General features: G+C 43.5%; 1 protein-coding gene across 1 annotated transcript; it reads right to left on the reverse strand.

Annotated features, from left to right (window-relative positions):
- Positions 1–1,175: 1,175 nt before the first annotated feature.
- On the reverse strand, positions 1,176–5,050 carry LOC147136363 (gap junction alpha-8 protein-like). The gene is made up of 2 exons (XM_086051251.1): positions 4,970–5,050; positions 1,176–4,409 (listed from the first exon to the last, which is right to left on the reverse strand). Exon 2 carries the CDS (start codon positions 4,392–4,394, stop codon positions 3,132–3,134), a length of 1,263 nt encoding a protein of 420 aa, XP_085907377.1. The 5' UTR covers positions 4,395–4,409; positions 4,970–5,050; the 3' UTR covers positions 1,176–3,131.
- Positions 5,051–13,675: the final 8,625 nt, after the last annotated feature.

Consider the following 13,675-nt stretch of genomic DNA (forward strand, 5'->3'; position numbering starts at 1 on the left):
AAGGTATCAGTCAGAAGAACAAAAGACATTTCAAGGCATTATTTTACCATATGCAACCATGCTCGCTGTTCTGGGTAGACGGGCAAGACAGAAGCCTGACCTTGCCAAGAAAAACATTCTAGCCCAACTACATTATGCAAAAACACGTTTGAAACCCAAACATTCATGTGGGTATTATGTATCGATAAAACCAACGTTAAATTTTTCGGAAATTCCAAAAGCGATTTTTGGCGCTAATGCGAAACTGCTCATCACCAAAGGAACCCCAAATCTACAATGAAGCATAGCTTGGGGATAGTTGGAACTAGGGCCTTAGTCAAGGGATTTGTGAACAGTTCCAAATGCCACTCAATGTTATCACAAAACCTTCAGCCTTCAGCTAAAAAGTAAAAAAAAAAAGGGCAGTAAAAGGCTAGGAGAACATATGAAATTTATTGGACATTATAAGAGGCACTTGAAATGGTGGCAGGGGTGTGCTGAATTCCATTTAACATGAGTCCGAATGTGATTTGGTTAATCTGAACACAGTCACATCCCCAATTATAAATCGGTGTGCCCATTCATAACTTATCTCTTTTTTTCCATTTGAGTTGTAGAGGTTACATGTCAAATTAATGGTCTCATTTTTTTTTTAAGAAAAAACCTGGTATTTGAACAGGGGTGTGTAGACTTTTTATTTTCACTGTATGTCCAGGTTCTCGGCTATGTGATGCAAAACTGCTCAGTAAATATTATAGAGGGTATAATGGCAACATTTCATTGGTCAGAAATTCTGCCTAGGAACAAGTGGCCATGAGAAGGTGTTGATACTGAGGCTACAATTACTCCATTTGTTTCAGTTCCATAAACAGGAAAGACAGACACTATTTGTTGTATGCGTGTGAATTGTGTGTAGTGATCCACTGTTGCAAGCAGAAACAAGAACATGTGACCACAGGGACCTCTGCTGGTCCTTGCATCACTTTGCACGGCAAAAGAGGAAGTACAGTTGTGTGGACAGAGCAAGTTTAACCTATAGCTAAATGTGGTTAATAGTGTGCATGTTTATAGGAAGTTTGGCATGTAGAGGAATGTCTGCATGGTGCGTGTGTGTAATAAGTTGTACAAAAAGGCAACACAGCTTCACTACATGTGACTTTTTTTTATTGCATTTAAAAAGAAGATACTGCCACTACACAACTATCATCAGAGAAGACTACAAGTTAGTAAAAATGTTTTTTTTTTTTTTTTTGTTTTTTTAAATATATAGCATGTCTTCTTGCAAACATCACAAGCAGTGTACCGGTCTAAATAACAATCCACAGTTGTTGTACAATAGCAGTCATAGCACTTTATAGGTGTAAACAACGACCTTGTGACAGATTTTCTTTTTTAATACATGTTTAGGTTTTTGGACAGCTTAAAAAATGTCAAAGCTGCCTATCATACCCTGTTAGACGTGTGTCTGTGTGTGTCTGTGGCCAGCTGTGTGCGGGTGTGTGTGTGGGTCCGTGTGTGTGCGTAAGCAATCTTAAAATGTGTTTTCATACACAATTCATTTTGATTTAAAAAGTCTAAATTCCAAGATTCTTTGGGGTTCCATCATGTTGCTGTATCCAAAGAAATAAAAACAAAATAAAAGTTCACAGACTTCCAGAAAATACACAAGGAAAAAATGGTTTAAACAAGTAAACCTTGAAGGCTTGATGCTTCCTTGATCGTAACACTTGCCGGTGAACGACATATTTTAGCTTCTCCAATATCATCCGTGATATAACACACTCTATTGCTATTTTCTGACATTGTTACATCAAATGTGTAAGGCTGTAAGCAGTCTAGACAGTGAAGTACCTAAAACAGCACATTATGTACAATATAAGACATGACGATGGCGCTATGTACACTTTCTCTCGGACTTTTGGCAAAAGTATCTTTTGATGTTTTCTCCTCTGGTCAAACTAAATCAAGTATTTGTCTTGTCCCCACAAATGAGGTTAAGGATGCTTGTTTTCATTGATGGCACCCGTTTCTTTTATTGTCCCGCCTCCCAACAATACTTTGTGCTGATGGGGCAAGATCTTTATCACCCGCACGCCTGTTTGTACAGCGCAAAAAGAGAGAGGATTTGGCCTGAGGTGGCTCTATAGTTTGTTCTCAAATGGGGCAAAATGAGCCCCGCTCTCTTCCCAAACCGCATCACAAGGTTGCACAAAACTAGACCAGATATGATCGGGATCACATTGAAAAAGACATTCAGTCATGTGGTCTTTCAAAAACTTTTCCTCTCACTACTTGCTATATAAACATACGATGTTTGCACTTGAGAGGATTCCCGTGGAAAGAGATGCACCAGTGAAGTGTAAAGGGGGGGGAAAAAAAAAAAAAAAAAATAAGCATCGCACAGTGTGTGAACTTGCATGTGCAAAAGAGTGCTCTCCTCTCAACCCCCGAAAATGTGACTTTTGCCAGTGACAAAGAGCTACGCACGTTGTATAAAAATGTAAAAGTAGGCACTTGTCTGTGTGGCATGCACTCGCATTATGGCACTGCTTGAATGGGAAATGAACTAAAGCAAAGTTACTGATCGGCAGACACACAAATATACTAAAACTCTCTCCAGTTTGTAAAAATGTCTACTCTTCCATCATGTGATTAAAATCTTAGATAAAAAAAGATGTTACTTAAAAATGGAACATATGGTTTCTTTTTGTCAAGTAAAAACATGTCCACCCTGCACACTTTTTGTTTCATATTTGACACAAACACTTGCGTTTATCCTCCCAATTTGTGTTTTTAAAACGTTGTTTCGTTTACCTCCGCCAACGTATTGAATGGCTGCTTATTGTATTTTATGGAAGATTAGAAGGGTGGGGCACGTGGGGGGGAAATCATTTAATTCAAGTGTAGATTTCTTTTCTCGTGTCATTATTTCATAACATTTCCAATATAAGACAGTTTTCTATCATTTCCCAGTGAAAAAAATCTTAATGGCAAAATTCAGGCAGGCAATACTAAGGCGAAGGTCTGTGGTTCGATTTATTGACTTTGACTCGCCCCTTCAGACGTGTGTGTACTGTATGTGTGTGTGTGTGTGCTCTCCCAGGCGTGGTTATGGTGTGCAGCGGTACATGCATGTGCTCGCCGTCACATGTTCATACGGTGAGGTCGTCCGACCTGGCCTTACTGCTAGCTTGGCTCAGTCGGCTCAGAGGTCTGCTGTCCTCTATCGTATCCGACGCCTTCCTCCCTGCCGGGGCCGGCGCGCTCCCTCCCTCTGTGGTGACCGCCCCCTCCACCTCCGCGTCGGTCCCCTGCCACTCTCCACCTTCCACCCCCATTGGCGGCGCCTCCTTGGCGGCATCCGCCTGCTGCAGTGTCACCCCTCCAGTCTCAGTGGTCTGGGCGTAGGAGGGCAGAGTCTCGTCGTATGCTTTGGGGATGTCCCCCATGGGCAGCTCTTCCTCAGCCTTCTCCTCCAGCCCGTGGAAGGGTGGGGCCCCACTGCCTGCCTCCATGCCCACTTCCGCCAGTGGGTAGAGGTGGGTTATAGGGGGAGCTTTCTCCTCATCCAGCCGCCTGTAACCTTTGGCCCTCTGCAAGGAGGACACCGCCAAAGGGGGCAGGCTTTTCCCCGGCGGCAGGGTGGCCGAGCCTTCGCCCTGCGCCGGGGCAGGGGCCGGCTTGCGAAAAACAAAACGGATCTTCTTGAGGCCCAGGTGGCTGATCTCCACAAAGTTGAGGAAGAGTGAGACGCAAGCCACGGCCAACATGAAGATGATGAAGACCGTTTTCTCTGTGGGGCGAGACACAAAGCAGTCTACGGTGTTAGGGCAGGGCCAGCGGCTGCATTTGTACAGCGGCAGGATGCGGAAGCCGTACAGGAAGTACTGGCCCACCACAAAGCCCACCTCAAAGAGTGTCTTAAAAATGATATGGCAGATGTAGGTCCTTAACAAGGTGCCCTCCAATCGGAACTTCTTGCTTCCTTTTGTGCTGGTCTCCTTAGTGGTGCGGACGCTTCCTTGGTCGGGTGCCAGCGGGAGTCGCTCCTCGCTCAGCTCCTGTTGCCTACTAAGTTCTGCCTCCTCGCGCTCCTTGCGCTTCTCCTCCATGTGCACATGGTGCACGGCGTGGCCCACGTACACCAAGGACGGCGTGGACACGAAGATGATCTGCAGAACCCACAGACGGATGTGGGAGATGGGAAAGGCCTCGTCATAGCACACGTTCTCGCAGCCGGGCTGCTGCGTATTGCACACATAGTCGGACTGCTCGTCGCCCCACACGAACTCCGCCGCCGTGCCCAGGATGAGGATGCGGAAGATGAAGAGAACCGTGAGCCACACCCTGCCGATCACCGTAGAGTGCTCGTTGACTTCCTCTAAAATATTTCCCAGAAAGCTCCAGTCACCCATGATCGGTCCGTAGCACTGCGGAATGAAGGGTGGGGTAGGGAGACACACGGAGGGTGCAGACGGGCAGGGAGGGTGGGGTAGGCGAGCCGGACAAGTGGGGTGGGGAGGGGTCAGGGTTTAGGGGGCACACATGGAGTGTCAATCGTAAGAAAATGTCCAAAAATTTGACAGAAAAAAAAAAAAAGCAAATTCCAAAAATACAGTGCCATCCGATGATACCGCTGATGACTTCAAGTCTACTGCACTGAACTTTTGTCCAATGGGAATATAAACTTAGCCTGCACGGTTCAATCTTACACTATCTTAGTTCTTTGAAAAGGAAAATAAGTGAGTCAATTAAACCATACAATCACCAGCATGCTTGGTTATCTCGTTGTGAAACCATTCACAGTACAAAGTTTGACTACGACAAGGCAAGGCATTACATCTTATCGTCCCAGCAGCCCAACAAGTCCAAACCACAACAACCTGACTAAAAGTTAACATGTAACAACAAAATGTATCAGCGCGCTTTACGTGAGCCGATCTTCCATACGCTCGGATATGCGTTAAATGTAATAAAACGGGCAACTTGCCACAGCTGCGGCTCCCTCGAAGTTGAGTCCTGTCCCGTTCTCTTGGCACCCGGCGGGGAAAAGTGAACTTTTTTGTGCCCTCTTTCCCACCTAAAGCCCTGTCCTTGTCGCCCCACTGAGCAGATGTGAATGAATCGGCTCTGATGGTTGGTTTTGAGTTTGCTGCGATGTTTAAGCTTGGAGCCAGACGGCCTTTATTTGCCGGGGCGACGTGTGGTGACGCAGAGAGACAATAGGATCAACAGAGCCCAAGCGGGGATGTATGGGGAGCAGGCCTCAGGCTGCCATGGCAGCATGGACGCTGGACCACTGGGCCACCGGGTCCACCGCAGCACAGTGGTCCGGACCAATTTCCTCAAACATTCTGCATGTTGTTCCTGAGCCTGTGGCTGCCAAATATTTGGGAAGTCATGTAGGGATGAAGGAGAGTGGGTGTCCTCGGGGACTAGCAAAAGGGAGCGCCACTGATTTCTATGACGAACAGTAATATTTTTTACTTAGGATTGGTCCACACACAAACTCAATTTTAGAGGTTTTAGGAAAGGGTGGAGACTTTATAAAACTCTGTCTGGAAATTACAGAGGGGTAGGGTTTTGGGCTGGGGAGGGGCTCCCAACTTGTCCCATTTTTTAAATCACCTTAAAGGTCGGCCATTTCATTTCAAGCAATCAAAAACAGACAGAATATTGTGTTTGTTTTTCAGATATAGTTAAAAGACTTTTAGTGTAGAGTGTTATAGTCACCACTGAGACCAAGTCAAGTGCAAGATTTGTAGATGAGACCATGTTAAGACCAAGACTCCACGGCAATGATAACATGCCAAGACCAAGACTAAGTCAATATGAGACATAGTAAAGCACAAGACTTGGAGTACCGGCAGACAACACCATATCAAGACCAAGATCTACACAATAAGAGATTGAGTAAAAACCTGCACCCTGAGAAGAAGAAGAGGGTACGTCAAAACCAAGTCGATGCAAGACCAAGTCAGGAGAAATTATCTTAGATGAGAGAAAAAGAAACCCTTAAATGAGGCAAACCCAAGTCTCTGAAGAGATGGACTATGTCTATACCAAGACCTAAATAATACAAGGCTGAATTCAAGACAAAGACTCTAGGGAGAGGAGGGCATAACATGATCAAGACCAAGACTTAAACAAGACCAAGACTCTGAGTACTTGACAGACCAGACTGAAGATGAAAATATGTCAAGATCAGGACCGAGGCAATACCAGACCAAAGCTTTTTATCGACCAAGGGGCCATTTCAGTTCTTATGAAGTCCTATGAGGATCATACTACAAAGTAAATGAATGAAACAATGCAATGAGCAAACAAATAAAGTATTACATTTTCTTACAGCATTAATGGATATCATGTTTTTGAGCTTGTTATAATATTTCCTTCAAGGTTTTATTGGTGTTTGGACTTATTACTGCAGGCCAGAATAAAAACTCTGGCGGGCCATATGTGGCCCATGCCCCATAGGTTTCCCACTTTGCTTGACGTGATGAAGCTTCATTAACATCACTGACCATATGAATGAATTTTTCCTTGAGGATGGGAGATGATTTGAATGTTAGCTATAGTGGAAGGTCACTGTGACCCAATGAAAAAGATATATGATGATAAAATCCAGTTTTCATAAGGCAGAAGAGTCTCCAGTAGAGAATAACAGCAATGACATATTTATATTGCAACGTTTTCACACCGTGGGGGCTGTTAGACCTATCATTTGTGTTTGTGTGTGTGGTGTCTTCGTGCATGTGGGCGTGTGTGTGTGTGTGTGTGTGTGTGTATCATCATATTAGCTGGAATGTGAGGAATGTCCACCATTGCTGAAACGTTCCCGTTTAGCCGCTTGGTCAGATGGTTACAGTTTGTTTATGATGCCTGAATGCACATGCATACCGCTAGTTGTCACCACTTATACTTTACATTCAATTTGCACCCAGAGGCATTTTTCATTTCACTTCAAGCAACTTCATTTTAGAAATGTTTGGAAAAGGGGACATGTTGTTTAATTTTACTTTTTAATTGTTTGTTTTACACAAAGTTCTCTGGAGCACCTGCGCACCTATCAAGGGTGAAATTAGACAACCAAATGAACTATGCTAAGATTATAGACTTTGATTAGACGAATGTAGATTGTTAGACTGGATTACATTTACGGAAAATGAGGCTGATGGGAGGAGGTACATAATGAAGACCAAGGGCCCTAGGAAGGAGCCCTGGGGCACACCTGAAGTGACTGGAGACGGGTTGGATGTGAAGGACATTAGCTGGATGAATTGAGTATGGTCATTAAGGTATGGAAGCAGCCAAGCACGATGTGGCGATGCCAATGGGGGAGAGCCTACTGAGGGGGATGGGGAGCAAGCTGATGCGGAGCTGTCAATGGGTGGGCGTGGATGTATGGATGAGATCAGGTAAGATTTCGGAATAATTCCTACTTTTAAATGAACCCGTTTTCTATCCATTTAACTATAGGATCACAAGTAACTGAACCCATGTTTTCCATTTTAGTCATTTCAATACAACAGCCTATGTTACAATTTCAATGTCACTGTAAACAAAGGAGCATTTATTCATGGTTAAGATAATGTTTGCTGGACATTGCTCCAGATTATAAATTTTAAAAGTATACTTTGAAGTAGTCTTTGACAAATGTGTGAGTGTCAAGTCATTAGCAAAAAAAAAAAAAACCCCAAAAAAAGCAAAAGTAAACCATGAAAATTGATGTGTGTGTTCAGTTTTATCATCTCTCTCTGCCAGCATGTGGTGGATGACTTCTATGAGAGAGCACTCAGACCATGTTGCTAAGTTCCGCCCTGTTACCTCTCAGCCAATAGCATTTGGCTGCCCTCGGGACATCATCGGCTTGATGACCTAAGTGCACCTCCTGATGTCTGTGCTTCATTGTGCTCCACAAGTTGGAGTCCACTGTTCCATTTGCCTTGTGGTGAAAAGAGGCCCGTCTGATATTTAGAAAAAGACATTTTCATTAAGCAAATAATGGGGCTTTTGAATTGATCCCGGAACGTTTACGATTACAAATGTCGAGATCCACCTGATTGAACTGTACAAAGAAGTGATATAAAAAAAAAAAGTGAAAATTAAGAAAAGAATCCCTCCATATTCTGTTGCCCTATAATATTATATATTGTTGTCCTCATTCGGGTCACAGGTGAGCTGGATGCATACACCCTTGATTAGTCTCCATTCAAGTACAGACTAACAAACATTCGCACTGACACATCAATGGACAATTTAAAGTTGCCACTTGTTAGAGGGATTTATTTTCTGGTTTTGCCATTTTGAGTCGGCATAAAAACATTACCAGCCCCCGAAAGCAATTGGTACAGTCCTGCCTGTCTAATCTTGACATTCTTTTTGATAAACCAAGGAAGTTGGTGCCAGAGGTGGGCATTTTACTGAAGTTTGCCGTTCCGTCATTCGTTATCCATCAGCAGCCTGGGTACCCGTCCGTCATCCATCAATCTGTAACTTTTTCAAGCCGAACCAAACTGTTTCTAAAGCTGAGCCATCATTGGTTGTTATCTGAGCCCTGAGCAACTGTGATGTCATTTTCATTTGACAGAAAGTTGCAAAATGGCCGTCCCCTGAGATGGACAAAAAAACGTGTGGATTTTACGGCATAACTCATAATCCACAAACTAATATTAATCAGATGAGCTGGGCACTTTACCCTTTTTTACTTCCATCCTCATCCCTCTGTCCTTATTCATAAAAACTATCATCCTCCAACCCCGTCCGTCCTCATCATTTTAAAGTGCTTCCGTCGCCCCCCCCGACTATGCCTGTAAGAACAATACTGCAGGGAGGGAAGGCACACGAAAAAGAGCACTCTGGTGTTGTGCTGGCTTAGCAAGACAGTCTTGCTTTTTAAAAGAACCCAACACAACACGTCAGAACTTGGACTTGACCCGGTTAAGAACGATTAGAGAGATGGACGAAAACCAACCTCCGTTCTTGCTTAGTCCGTTCTTTTTAAAAGATTTCAAATCCTCCGTCCGACCTTCCACAAAATGGGCGCCGTCCGGGACGGACAGACGGACCGTTCCGTCCCAGAGATGGAATGCCTAGCTCTGCTAATCAGAATGCCGTGTTTCGACTAGTGGGGCTACATAGAACATCATATTGTAAATATTTTTAGGGTCATGTCCATGTTGCTGTACATTCGTAGAGAATAAGGAAGGTCAAACAGTTGTTTGAGCATTTTACTTCACAAATCAAAATGAACAGAGTTGTTCTAAAAAAAAAAAAAGTGGCTTTCAAAGTACAGTAAATAACTGAAAAGCCCACCTCCTCCCTCTCTTCCGGCCCACAGGCAGGCCTGTGTTGTGTCGGAGGACGGCGGCCATGTTTGGAGCTCTGGTGTATCCACCGGGTTTCCCTTTAAAGAGCCGCATGTTGGTATAGAGGACGTTTGGATGCTAAGCCCTACAGTGGCCGCGTGAATGGAACTAGGATTTTACACAAAGACATGATGTCATGATGCAGGGTGCGGACGCTATTGAGCGCGTGCAGTGAGGCGCGAGGCCAGATTAGACCTCCGAGGCAGGGCACTTACTGGCCACTGACCAGAATGCTAACACGCTAACAAACATATCGTAGGGCGATCTGGCTGCAGATCCGCGCTGCCGACCGCTTCCTGCTCGCAGTGGACTTTGTAAGACAGGAAGTGACGGACATCTTAACTCGTGCGATGACCTTATTAGGTGATAAGGCATCTCGTAGCTTTGATTGGTTGCGGTCAGGGGTGTTTTTACATTTTAAAAAAAAATTGAGAATGAGCACCAACGAGGCTACACACCAGAAGCCTACTCTCCTTTACAGTGTGATTTATGTGTTTATTTGGTGATCATTTTTCTTCCAACACAGATGTTACTGACAAAATATATTTCTGATAAGAGAAATTATCAGATCCTTTAACCTGGCCCTATTTGTGTGGCCACTTGTTGCTAGGCAGAGTTCATTGTGCTCAAACATAACCTGACATATGTTCACACAACTTATGTTTTGACTGTAATATGAACGAAATGAAATAAGCACTTAACTAACCCTGGTCAACGGCAAATTTTAATCAGAGATGGCTTGATGTGTTTTTGACACCGATTAAAAAAAGTTCTTTACTTTTTGTCAGGTTTTTCAGTTATTTAAATTTTTTGTTTCTTCGATGGTGTTTTGCATTGTTTGCTAGCATTAAACTAAAAAGACTAAAGCAAAGCTATGCTGTTGTTTTAAATGCCCAACCTGTAATTCTCTTTGTTTTATGTTTCGTTTGACAGTACACTTCAACTGGGAGTGCCAATAAACAGCTTGAAGCCTCTTTTTTGAAGAATTATTCATCCATTCATTCATTATCTGTTCCGCTTGTCCTCGTAAGGGTCGCGGGGAGTGCTGGAGCCAGCAGTCTTCGTGCAGTGGGCGGGGTACACCCTGAATTAGTTGCCAGAATCGCAGGGCACACAGAGACAAACAAACATCCGCACTCACAATCACACCTAGGGGCAATTTTGCAGTGTCCAATCAATTTACCATGCATGTGTTTGGAATGTGGGAGGAAACCGGAGTACCCGGAGAAAACCCACGCAAGCACGGGGAGAACATGCAAACTCCACACAGGGAGGCCGGAGCCGGGATCGAACCCACGACCTCTGAACTGTGAGGCGGACGTGCTAACCAGTCGACCACCGTGCCGCCCAAGAATTATTCACTATCTTTCAAATTGATTCTTGTTGTGAGTGAGTTCAACTGAGTTGAGTTCTGCTACTACACAGCGCTCATCCGAAAACAACAGCTCGTCAGGTTATCTCACTAGTATCTCAAGGCATGGCTGTACACGGTAGGATTTGTTTAATGGCGAACTCGATTATGATATAATCTCAAGGTAAATTTACTATGTCAAGATATAAGATGGAGAGTAGTCAGGGCCCGCAAAGCAGGCTTAAACTCGATCACAAGCGTTGATCTACATTTACAATCTAAATTTGAATATTTGTTCCATTAAACTGTGTTCTTTTCTTATTTTTATTCTTCTTATTTCGTACTGTTTCTCAAGTAAGACCAAGGTACCGAACACACGGCCCGCCACTAACGAATCAAAATCTAATGAAATAACACACCCTTGTGTTATTCAAATGTATTAATGTCCTATCAACAAAACACAGCGACATCAATTTGGCCTTTCCTTCTGAGCTTGCGGCGTAAATTAAGAACAGAAAGGTTTTAAAAGATCATCGTTTCTGACATCCATTTAACTGCTTAGTGACGTGACCCCCAGTGTGTGCGCGCGACGTACGCACAGAAAGGAGGCATTCACAGTGAGATTTAGGAGATGCGATCAGCTGTGACCTGAGGGCAGCGTTGAGCCCCCGTGACACAGCGCAACAGTGAGACCTCGCTGCTCAGGTTTGTGCTTTAAGACAAACAAATACGGGTGTGTTTGTTTAGCTTGAAAATTGAATTGTGAGTGTATGTGTGTCTTTGTGCTCGTCGTGGACAAAAGCAGGCTATCTCCCCTCTTTGTGCCGTTTTCGCTTTCTTTTTCGCAACACTCATCCGTTTGGAGCCACTTGTTTTGTGTTTTCGGCCAGTGACGCAATGAGACGGCCATGTGATCGCCGTCGCACGGACTTTCTCACCTGCCTCGCCGGTCCCAACATTCCTCTGCGCTGACCCCTCACTTCCTGCATAGAGCGACTTGTTCTTTCCTGTCATGTTGTGAGACCCCTGGGAAAAAAAAGAAATACATCAAATGTTATTATTACTAAGTAAATACTGAAAATACCACGTGTCCCTGCAAAGGGTAAGCAGTGTAAAAAAAAAAAAATGGATACATGTACAGTGGTAACTCTTAAAGTGACAGGAAGAAACTGTTTTTTAGCTGTGTGCTTTCCCCTACAGAAAACCAGCGTTTAGTATGGGGGATGCGTGCCAGGCCCACCTCCAATAGTTGAAAAACAACAATACACACACACACACACAAAATATCGAAAGCCTAAAATTTTGAGAAAAATACTTTATTTATTGTAGCGTCTATGTGGATATGGGTCTTTAAGAGGCGGGGCATGGTTGCGTTGTGTATTGCATCACAGTCTGCTTACATGCTCATTGTGTTTGTGTTTAACTGTTCTCCTAATGTTCAATAAACTGAAAAGTGCATCGGTAACTGTGGCGCTCTCTGTGGCAGTAATGTTAGCGAGACACAACATGCGAGGTGTCTTCGCTGGTCCACCTAACCGGACCAGAACAACTGGCAAGTTGTCTCTTACTAAATGGGTGTCGCCATGTCATCTTGGCAACAAAACAGGTTCTGATCTTTTTCTCTTTTTTTTTTAACCATGTAGTGTACATGTGTAAGATGGTTTCAAAGATTCTAGTTCAAAGTCCAATGTTTCTTTAAGTACTGACAAGGCCGCTTTTAAAATGTATTGTAATTTAGCTAATTTGTTAAAAGACAGGTCGCCAAAACCAAGCACATTTTATGACAGGAACACGTCTAAAACACACACACATACAAATACATACATAGTCTTGCTGAGAAGTGATGATATAAATTAAAAGTTTAGTTTCTCAGTAAATATTTTTCACCGGCTATTGTGCTTGGAGATTTCCATCCAGATTGATGGTAGGTGAGATTACAAAAGTTGAACCATGTGTTTCAACGGTGAGAAGTTTTGCACTGTTTGGACTCACTACCTGCATTTGTACTTAAGGTTTCCCCTTCCATGTCCTGTTACTGCACCAGTCTGCACCACTGTCTGCCTGTGAGGCTACGCTTACTTCAACTAATTGTCTACCACTTGTACTTTTTGGACTTTCGGTGTCATGGATATTATTGGAGGCTATAAAATAGGCTAAAATTGGCGACGGTCAGAGTAAGTTATACCGAGTTCTTTCTTACTTACCAGTTGTATTCATTTCTTATTTATACACAGATAAACAACAATGGCAGGTCATGTGATCAATGACCAACAAAAGTGGCTAATCAAGCAGTCCCGATAGACAGAGAATGCTAAAAATGCATGGCAAAAGTCTGTAAATTGTAGTCATTATGGTGGAGGTGTATCCATTTTACAGCCCAATTGCCAAACAAGCACAAAACATGTAAATAAGAGCACCATTCTTGAGTACACTTCTCTCTATAGGTCCCCAACATATAGAAAGGCCATGTTAACATCAAAAACAAAACAAATCGTGTTTAAGACACTGCACTTAGATACATGGTGAACTTCAAAGAAACGTGCCAGGAGCTGTCAATCAAATCGGCGACAAAGTTGGCGGCGCAACAAATAAACACAACGTAAACTATAATAAATTAGTATTAATGTACTCACTGTGGTTCAGAGACTAAACGATCACTGCAGCACTGAACACATTCTATAATGCCGGCGTAGTTCAGACTGCACAATAACTGCAGCACAACAGGTACCGGTAATCGGCAAGTACCCAAAATACATTGCGCTTCACGTGAGAAGCAAATATGATGATGCAATTCTACTCTTAATACAGAAACACCTAATAAAATAATAATGAACATTCATATTTGGAACCTTTATAACAGATTGGTTGAATTGAATGACCACAGATCAAGACGATTTGAGGGTTGGGCTCTTCAAACAGCTTCCAATTCAGGGCGGGCACAAATTTTCTAACATGGAGCCTTAGGGCACACATGATT

This window comes from Filicampus tigris, chromosome 14, assembly GCF_054856515.1.
Source record: "Filicampus tigris isolate MCC_2025a chromosome 14, RoL_Ftig_1.0, whole genome shotgun sequence".
Lineage (NCBI taxonomy): Eukaryota > Metazoa > Chordata > Actinopteri > Syngnathiformes > Syngnathidae > Filicampus > Filicampus tigris.

What these genes read in the sequence shown, in the direction of transcription:
- LOC147136363 (XM_086051251.1), bottom strand. Translation starts at nt 4,394, where the DNA reads ATGGGTGACTGGAGCTTTCTGGGAAATATTTTAGAGGAAGTCAACGAG.